Below are 9424 nucleotides of genomic sequence, written 5' to 3' on the forward strand. Positions count from 1 at the left end.
GCAGCCCGGGTCCAGCCTGGAGCACTAAGTCCAGGCAAAGACCACCACGTCGTCACCCACAGACCTCTCTGAGCACATTAGGAGGGTCGTTGAGATTATCTTCCTGTGCCTCAGTTTCTCGAGAGATGTCGCATCCCACGTACACAGTGCCACGGCCAGACACGCGCGGTACCCGGAGATGTGGTGCCTGCAGCTCACGCGGGAGCCCCCCGCGCTCGGCGCGGCGGACCGGGATGAAGCAACGTACATCTTCCAGCTACCTGCTGGGATCGATCGCCCCAGAGCCTCCCCTGGGAACTGCAGCCTTCTTTACGTTCAATTAAGTGGACGTTACCCCTTCCATCTCTAGTGATTAATACAGGTTTAATTGCTGCTTCTGCTGGCTGCTGGGGGAGGGCAGACATTTCACCGTCCCGCTGGGTATAGGCTGTGCTGCTGCGAACAACCTGGATTTCAACCGGCTGCGTGGTTTTGCCACCCTGAATGCCAGCAAGGGGCTGGCACAGCCCCCGTTCAGCCCTGAACACCACTCAAAACCTCCCTGCCCCTCCCGCATCCCGTGAACAGCAGAAACCCCTGAGCCAGGAACCACAATCCTCCTCCCAGGAACGCTTCAGCCCACTCTGCTGTCTGTACTGCTGCGTGGAGCGTCAGCTGGGCTGAGCAGAGGAGGATGAGTCTCCTCTCCTCCACGCACAGGAGCTTACGGCCTTCAGCAAGTCTGTACCAAGAATAAAGGGAGGCCACCTCCATCTTCAGCCAAACAGCCACCAGAACCATTGCCAGAGCTTTAAAAACCTGTCCGTAAATGCAAAGTGACAAAGTCTGCTCAACGTTCAGATGAGAATTGAAGTAAAGGTCACTTACCCCACCTCTGGTGCCGGATCCTGGCTAGGAACACACACAGCGCATGCTTCCGGCTCAAGCAGCATCTTGCTACGTCAAACGAGGTCCCGAATCATAGCTAGTCCTCTTGTCTCCAGGGGCGAGACTCGACTCGGGCCTCTAGACACTAACCTCTACGACACTTCTCTTCTCCAGATGGAAGTCAACATAAATCAGAACCTGCTGTCAGCTGCTCCAAAGCTCCTGCTGCTGTTGACACCCAGATCGGAGCCACCGGCTAACCTGGGCTGCATCAGAGCCAGCCTTGCTCAGAGACAACCACAACCGCAGGCTAACTTCCCTCCGTGACCTGCTCTACACCTCGTCACTCATCTCATGGACAAAGAGCTAGAGGAAGGAGCAAGGTAGATAAGAAAAAAAATCAGGATTATAAATCTAAAATTTTATTGAGACAAAAAACTGACAGAGCTCGGTATGAAGTTAAAATCCAAACACGTACTTTACATTTAAACAACGTTTTCACAGAAACCTAAACACATGCTTTTAAAAAAAGGTTTGTACAATGCAAGTCTAGATACATACCACCCTACAAGGAGGTGCCAGGAGTCTGGTGGGGCTCATGACTCCAGACATTAAATAGTTCAGTATTTGTAATAAATCTGATTTAAAAAAAAAAACCACCTCAGAAGATTCAGGGTAACACATCCGGCTCCAGCGCCAACGTCTGGCCTCCTACAAACAACCACTTGTTATGGGAGAATATGGAATTGATTTTTTTCCTAGTGCTGCTGTTGATTTCCTCTCCCTCCCACAACTAAAGGGCTCCCAGTGCTGCTGGGCTGGACAGTCAAATTAAGGTGAGAAAAGGAACAAGTAGTCAGAAGTCTCTCTCCCCCCCCACCCCAATTTTGAGAAATAGCACCTTGTAACGGAAAGAAGGGTAGAAAGGCTTTTAAAGGGTTAAAATCCATTCCCGCCCCGCACCCCACCCTTCCACATACAATGCATGTGTCAGTAACTGGCAGTTCTGCTTCAGGACAATACGAATCACAAGTTTGCATTTTCACAAGTCTCCCCTCAGCCCTCCCGCCCCCCCTAAAAATTGCTCGCAGGGTTTTGAGGATCTTGGCTCCAGAGATTTGGACATTCACAGTTTCAGTCTCATGTCAGTGTCCCTGTCTCCCTAGTTCTGTCATCAATACTGGGCTCTTCCCCCGCTCCCTTCTGTTTTCTTTTCTGAATTCAGGTTCTAAAAAAGATCTGGAAATGATCTGGAACATTGTCACCAGACCTCATCTCCCTCCCTCCCCAATTAAACAAGAGACCAATTTCCTCACATCCCTCCCGCCAGCCCCCCAAACCAATACACCAGTAAATAGCAAAAGGAAAACAAAACAAAACAAAACAAAAAAAACAAAACCAAAAACCTACACACATGCTACGCCGTAAAAATGCAGAGTTAACACTATTGGGAAGAAGGCTGTGGGTTGCTGAGATGGTCTTTGAAGAATAAGCAGTATCCATCTGCACTCCCTTTCCCCAGCCCACCCATCACCAGTGATAGTCCTTCATGGAAGGGGCTTTGCTTCCTCTCCCACAAGCTGCAAAATAGACAGCCTTGAAACAAACACCCCAATTCATCCCCCCAACACCCCTAGTATCCCCCTGCCCTTCCCTCCCCCCCCAAATTGAGCCGGGCTGGTTTGAATCTGTACACAGCATGAAGCTGCATAAAGCAGTTGAGCAGCTGCAGGGCACAGAAACCATACTGGTCTCTTCAAAGGGCATCTTCTCCAGCCATCTCTACGCTCCCAGCCGAGCAGAGCTGCGTTCTCTCCCTCTTGCTCAAACCCACAGTTCAGATCTTTATACAAAGGCTGGCCAGAGCGGGTGCCAGGGGTTAGTTCTTGTCCTCTTTCTTGTCATCGTCCTCTGAGGGGTAGGAATGCCATGTCAACCTCTCCTCATAGAACGAGATGACCACCTGGGGGCACTTGATGTTGGCTTCCTTGGCAGGGACCAGGTCGGCCTCGTCAGAGTTCTTCCTACAGGCCAGAGCAGAGGTGCAAGTTAGAGGGCTGCGGAGGAGAGGTGGAAGAATGGAGACCGGAGGAAAAAAATCAAGAAGCGGCAGGGAAATGGAGTCCCTGGGCTGCTCAGGGGATCCAAGCGACCCCTTCCTGAGTGGCTCTGGAGCAAGGAGAAGCAGCACGTGAGCCCAGGAAAAATTCAGGCGTGAGTTCAGCTCTGGGTTGCCGGGGATGGGGGGAGAAGCCGAATCAAAGCTGCGGCCGTGCCCCCAGCCACTCCGTACTTCTGAGACGGTGCAAAAGCAAACGGCTCCCACACCTACGCCTGACCGGTTTGGGTCCCACCTGCGCCAGCAACAAGACCTGTGTCACTACAGCCGAAGGGGACACGGTCATCATCATGGCTCTCCTGAGTGCAGCCTTCCAAAACTGCAGCCCGCGCCATGACATCATGCCCCTCTCTCTCCCCAAGCTCACGCCTGCTGCGGGGGGACATCTTAAGAGCCACGCAATCCCAAGGGCCCTACCTGCTCGTTTCACATCCACGTTAGCCTCAGCGCAGAGGGTCACCTCAGGCAGCAGCGCCATCGCAAGAGATTTCATGCCAGGTAGCAGGGACTCCCCAGGCGCAGGTCCTTCCCTCTCTGGCACAGAATAAGTGAAGAAGTGACAGACACAAAGACACACTCACCACTTCATCAGGAACATGAGCTCCCCGCTGGAATCCGTGGCACCAATGATTCGCTCTGGTTCAAATCCCCGGGCAAAGCCTCGCGGTTTCTCCGACTGAAAAGAGACAAGGTTCCACTTGTAGCATCACAGGATGACGGCCATAGCCCTGTTTCTGGTCACCAGGACACACTGGTGGCTGTTCAGAAAGGTTCTTGCGTATCAGTTGCTCAGACTATAATGACTAAGGCCAGTGGGGAACGGTGACAACTACTCAGGTGTAAACCCACTGCACTGAGATGACCTCTTGCTGAGTGCCCTGCTCACGCTGCAAGCAGAGGATCTGATTTCCAAGGCCCTGCTGGTCAAACTCTCGCACTGGCCAAGATTCAGCAGCTCCTGGGATAAAAACCAGACTGCAGAGCTTTTTTACTGTCCTTTTTCCTAAGTAGGTATGAGCCTCTTGAGCAGGAGGCTCTCTGCTCCACATTCTTCCCCCTCTTGAAGGGACAACAGGCAACTCCCTGCCTCCTGTTTCACCCCTTGTGCTGGAGTGTGAGAAGAGAGAAGAGGGAGGGCTCAAGAGAAGCTAGGTCTCCGTACCCTTTCGGTTCAAGAACTGGCCTTTCAATTCAGTGCTAGAACTGGCTCTGGATTGACGAAGAGGCCTGGCCTAGACAACAGCTCATGCCTCCTTCTGAAAGCTACAGCTTTTCAAAAGCACTTCAGCTATGTGCAACAGTTTGCCTTCCATGAAGGAGGACAGTGTGACTGAGGTTCTGGAGCGTGGCTGCTCTAGCTGCTAGACGCCGTGCCGAATGCAGGGGTAGGCTGGCGAGCACAGAAACCCCACCCTGCCTCACCTCCTCCTTTTTCTTCTTTGGTTTGCTCTCCTCCCCTTTATCTTCCGTGTCAGACTCCGCTTTGCGCTTGCTTCCCTCAGACTTCTCGCTCTCGTGTGCGGTTTTCTGAGATTGAAGGAACTCTGCAATGAGGTCTGGGCAGTCGAGGTTCTCCTCTGGCTCCCATGTGTTATCTTCACTGCAATCAAAGACAACAGCTTAGTTTTACATATGGGCAGCTTGCTGCAGCTTTCCCTGCTCAGGAAAATTCTGGACACCGGGTCATGTGGAGATGCTGAGAGAAGCAGAAGTCTGGATGTGGGTGTCCTCACCCCACGAAACAGGACCCTGCCCTGATGCAGGCAGGGATGCCAGAGGGCAGGGTGGTTATTTCCCTTCTCAGGAGAGAAATGCAGTTCATTTTATCCAGCTGCTTGTTTCACACTAGGCTAAAGGGGAGGAAGACCCACCAGGGCACTGTTCAGCCTGTTTGCAAGACAGAAACAGGACTTTCTCACCTAGGCTGTGCTCTTGTCGCCCTGATTAGAGCTAGAGGCATTTAGCACCGCAGTTTTTATCATCACGGCTGCCCTTGGCCTGCTAGCTCCATTTTACAGACAAGGAGAGGCACAGGCAGACTGAGCCACCTGCCTGGAGAGGCTTCGGGAGCCGAAGGCAGAAGAGATGCTCATGCTGGAGCAGCCCAGCACCCACCCCGCAGCAACAGGCTGGGAGGCACTTACTCCGAGAAGCCTTTCCACTTCAGCAGGTATTCCACTTTGCCCTTTACCACTCGCCGATCCAGGACCTTCTCCACCACATACTCCTCCTCCTCTTCCTCTAAGACCTCTTCCACTTTCTTCTTGTTCTGTTTTTTTCCCATTGTGCTGGCCAGTTTTTCAGCTTACGGGCGACGCTGCTGAAGAGGAGAGAGAACCACACGTTTGTGTCAAGGTCAGGTTTACCTTTGCCAGGCAGCAGACACACTGGATACGCCGAGGCAAAGCACGGTGCAGGGATGCTGCTTTGGAGAAAAACGGGCACGTACGAAGTAGGTAATACACGAAGAATGGGCCAGGATGGTCCTGCCAGCCAAAAAGGCAAACAGGAATCTCCAGCAGGAGATGCTGCATTTAAACGATGATTTTCTGACACACAGCTTTGGCCTTTTTGTCTCCCCAGCACCTTATTTCACCAATTCCATCAAGATTCTGCCTGATTCCACCCATACTTTGTCCCTGTTTTCAGCACACCATGTCTCGACCTCGCTGCTCCCATGTGTTGCCCACCAACCTCCAGAAACGAAGCAGCATCCTAGGTCAGATGCTCCACACCTTGTCCTTCCTCTGCTGAGTCCTGCGTGTCCCCCCTCAACCTGTTCTCTCCCCTTTCCTCAGCTCGCTGATCTGCCCTGCAGCTTAGCTCAACCCTGCTTTGAGCTGCAGAAAGCAGCTGCAGAGCTGTACAGCAGCGGGAGGGAGACAGCACACCGCTGATATTAACTAAAAGTTAATAAATAGTTAATTCAAGTTAAATACAAGTCACAGTCCCTGATACCGAGCTCCCCACATTCATTTCTTTGCTGGTTCATGGATGTCACTCTTGGATATTTATCTAACTCATCAATCCAGAAAATGTTTTTTTTTTCTCCTTATCTTCCAGAGCTGTTTAGACAGTCAAAAATTCCTGCATATATATCCAGTGCTTGCTGGAAAGCAGCAGAAGCGATGCAGAGCAAGGAGAACTCAGTGGCCTGACAGAGCCCAAGGCTACCTGCCGTAAACGCCGCAGCACACAGGTAACGAGTGACGGGGCAGCCCTCGGCGCAGCTCTCCACTTTCCACTCACACGGGGGGACTGGAGAGGAGAAGCAGCCCTGCCAACACGCCGGGCGCTTCCCCCAGGCTGAAACGAAACACCTCAGAGAGCCAAAAACCACAGAGAGGCCCCACTTCCCTGCTGAAACCCAGCTCGGACCAGTAAGAGCACCGCAGGCGGGCAGATCCAGGCTCAGAGTCTCTCCTCGCTGCTGCCGGGGATGGCCGTCCACCTCATCCCTGCCCAGCGTCCCTGCTGTGGGGCAAGCGGTTCTGCTAAACATACCCCCGGTCCGTGCAAACACTCTCCAGCCACTTCTTGACTGATACCAGTTACACCGACAGGTCCCAGCCCTGCAGCCCAGATCCTGAGCCACCACACAGCCCCGCGAGGGGAGGCACCAACCGAGCATCTGCGCGGGAGAGGAAGGGGCGCAGGAAGGGTTTTTTCTTTAGGTTCAAGAAAAATACAGAGCCCTCTAGTACCCTGACCTCATCACCAGCCTCTGCTCCAAAGAAGCCTGGGCGGCCAGCCGAGCGTGCCAAGCAAGTTGCGCGATTTAGACCGACCAAAGGGTCAAGAGGTTCCAAGCGTCCCCATCCGTTAGCTCCGATAAGCAGCTATGCCGTCATGGAGAGCCGCTGGCAAAGCTGGCAACGGGACCCAGACTGCCTGCAACCACCTCTGTACCTCAGCCTCCCAAAACCCCACCCTGCTGCCTCCCAAAGCCCCACCCGGCTGAACTGCTGCCCGGGAAGCTTTCACAGCCTAAGCACTGAGGAACACTTCTTTTTTATTCCAGTAAAACACAGATTTTCTGCCAAGAAAAAATGGTGAGCAGGTCAAACATTACCTGCCTGGAAACTCTAGTTTTGCCACTCAGGTTATCGTGAATCGTGTAGAATAAATTTCAGCTGGCAAAATCTATGCAAACTGGGGCTGGTTTATATGGCAAAACAAAAAATCCTGCAGGTTTTCACTGGCTGAAGGAGATGTCAGAGTTCAGCAGCTCAGGGGTACAGCTGGATGAGCTCCCTTGTGCACAAGACGCTGCCGAGCTGTGCAGCTGCCATTAGAGCATCATTCAAAGGAGAAGGCTTAAAACCAAGCCCCACAAAGCTCAAAAGACGTACCGCCAGTTCAGAGCAGCAGAAGCCACAGCAGAGAGGACGGGAGGGAGCACAGCCGAGCCGGCACGCTCCAGACCACCCTGCCTCTGCTGCTATCTCACAGACAGGGTTTGAGGGCAGCCGAGGAGCGTGGAAGAGGGCAGAAAGAGAAAGCAGCACTTCTTTGCTTGGCAGGCGCTGGACCAACGTGTTTATACTTTGGACCCCACTATTGCACTGCTGCTTTCAACCCGAACTCGGCATACAAGCTGTGCCAGCACCCGGGCTCTCGCTCCGCAGGGCGTTTGGCCTCTGTCCGTGCTTGCTGGTGGCCGGATATCTTCCCTTTATGCCCCCTCCCTGCACGCACTAGCCATGAGGCGACCACAGCCGCCTCACTCGATGGTGACGTCGGGGTAGGAGGAGGAACGAACACCTTCCCCCTGCTACTGTCTTGGGGTGTTTGGTGGTCACTGAGGAAGTTGGGGGGTTGTGAAGGTGAAAACTAAACCCCTTCTAAGTGTTCAACGAAGTAAGAAGTCCCCTGCCCTGTACGGACCAGCAGCTGATGTGGCAGTAGGGATACTCGCACAGACAGGCAGTGCTTCCCCCCGGATCCTTTATTCAAAGCCAGAAGACATCCAGCCCCCCAAGGGTGAAGTTTTATTGCCCTATTCAATGGGGGTGAGGAAAAAACCAACCACCTGGAAACAGCCCACTAAAACAGAGCCGTACAAGAACATGCATGGGAGCAGCTTTTCCCTCCTCAACTCCTGTGCTGAAATACACTGACAGCATCTTTCATCAGACGGCAGACGGAGGCAAACGCGAAGCTGCGAGGCTCTCTGTCGCCTGCGGCCTCGCCAAGGAGGCCAGGCTGCCTGGCACCGCCTCAGCTGGTGGGCAATACAACAATGTAAAGCCTCCGACCCACCACCAGCATTTAATCGCCGAGCAGGAGCCAGCGCTGCAGCAGGAAGCCGAGAGATCGTGTTTCACTCTGGAATTCTTCAGGCAGTTCCTTCCTCCTATGCAGGATAGCCTTCCTCCCCTCCATCCTCCTCCTCTGGCACCACATGGCCGCCAGAGAAGGGGGCCAGAGCTGAGCGCACCACGGCAGAGATTCCCAAGAAGGTGCTGTCGCAGCTCCGACTAGTACCAGCAAATAAACTCCGAGACAGCCTGGAGGGGCGAGATCTCGGGCTTCCCCTCTCTCAGCGGGGACTTCTGGTCAGCTGCAGCCGACAGGACTTCAGTCGAAAGCGCTGCGGTTATCGCTTGGAGATGGACGTGTTTTTAAGGCACTTAAGGATGCTCAGCTGGATTGCCGGGCTGCTTGAGCGGCTTCGTACGAAGGCAACTGGATCAAAGTCTAACGGTGGAGGCTGGCCACGATGAGCTCAGAGGGGAGCTGCTAAAACTAGAGGTGGTGTGTAGGACAGGTAGGTGTGGAAAGGGAAATAGAGACAATAGAGCAATGCAACGCTGCGCACCCATTATTTTTTTGTGGCAAGTGCTGGGCAGAGAAAATGCAAATCCAAGGCCAGAAGCACTTTGAGAAAGAGCTTGCCAAGGGGAGGAATGAATACACCAGTGCAAAGGGCTGCAGCAACCATACCTTAAGCATACAGCAGGCAGCAACCTCCCCGAAGTCCCCAGACACTCGGGGCCTGCTCCTTTCAGCAGATGTTTCCCTGTTCCTGCACTTACACCACAGAATACCAGTGTCACCCCCTCGCACGGACCTGCTCTGCCTCTGTGGGCTCTCAAGATGTCTGCTGCCGTGCAGGCACAGGGCTGGCACCCAGCTGCCTGCTGACAAGACGACGGGGGCGACGTCTGGTTCTGCCTCCAGAGCCAGAAAGGTGCTCGGGGCGGATAAGGCCAAGCTGTAGTTCACAGCGTCTGCTGCTAGACACGGTACAGATTTTAGCGTTCGAGCCAGCAGCATAGAGACAAGCTGCTGCACAGGCTTCTGGCTGCACTGCAGTCAAAAATGCAGCTCGAGTGTGAGAAAGGGACTTCAGCCCCCCCGGGGAGGGGTACGAACTCAGCGTGTGGCTTTATCTGCAAAGCGTCCGAGCTGCTCCCCACACCCTCTTCCTCCGCA

General features: G+C 53.7%; 1 protein-coding gene across 1 annotated transcript; it reads right to left on the reverse strand.

The window, feature by feature from the left end:
• Positions 1-2077: 2077 nt before the first annotated feature.
• CBX1 (chromobox homolog 1) lies at positions 2078-5308 on the reverse strand. The gene is made up of 4 exons (XM_010294151.1): positions 5131-5308; positions 4409-4586; positions 3568-3662; positions 2078-2891 (listed from the first exon to the last, which is right to left on the reverse strand). The coding sequence occupies exons 1-4, from the start codon at positions 5268-5270 to the stop codon at positions 2747-2749; spliced, it is 558 nt and encodes a 185-aa protein (XP_010292453.1). The 5' UTR covers positions 5271-5308; the 3' UTR covers positions 2078-2746.
• Positions 5309-9424: the final 4116 nt, after the last annotated feature.

This window comes from Phaethon lepturus, unplaced genomic scaffold (assembly GCF_000687285.1).
Source record: "Phaethon lepturus isolate BGI_N335 unplaced genomic scaffold, ASM68728v1 scaffold38279, whole genome shotgun sequence".
In the NCBI taxonomy this organism is placed as follows: domain Eukaryota; kingdom Metazoa; phylum Chordata; class Aves; order Phaethontiformes; family Phaethontidae; genus Phaethon; species Phaethon lepturus.

What these genes read in the sequence shown, in the direction of transcription:
- CBX1 (XM_010294151.1), bottom strand. Translation starts at nt 5,270, where the DNA reads ATGGGAAAAAAACAGAACAAGAAGAAAGTGGAAGAGGTCTTAGAGGAA. An exon ending in CAAAGAAGAAAAAGGAGGAG is followed by an intron (nt 3,663 to 4,408) that starts GTGAGGCAGGGT and finishes GTCTCTTTTCAG; the next exon opens with TCGGAGAAACCGCGAGGCTT. An exon ending in CTCATGTTCCTGATGAAGTG is followed by an intron (nt 2,892 to 3,567) that starts GTGAGTGTGTCT and finishes TCTGGCCTGTAG; the next exon opens with GAAGAACTCTGACGAGGCCG.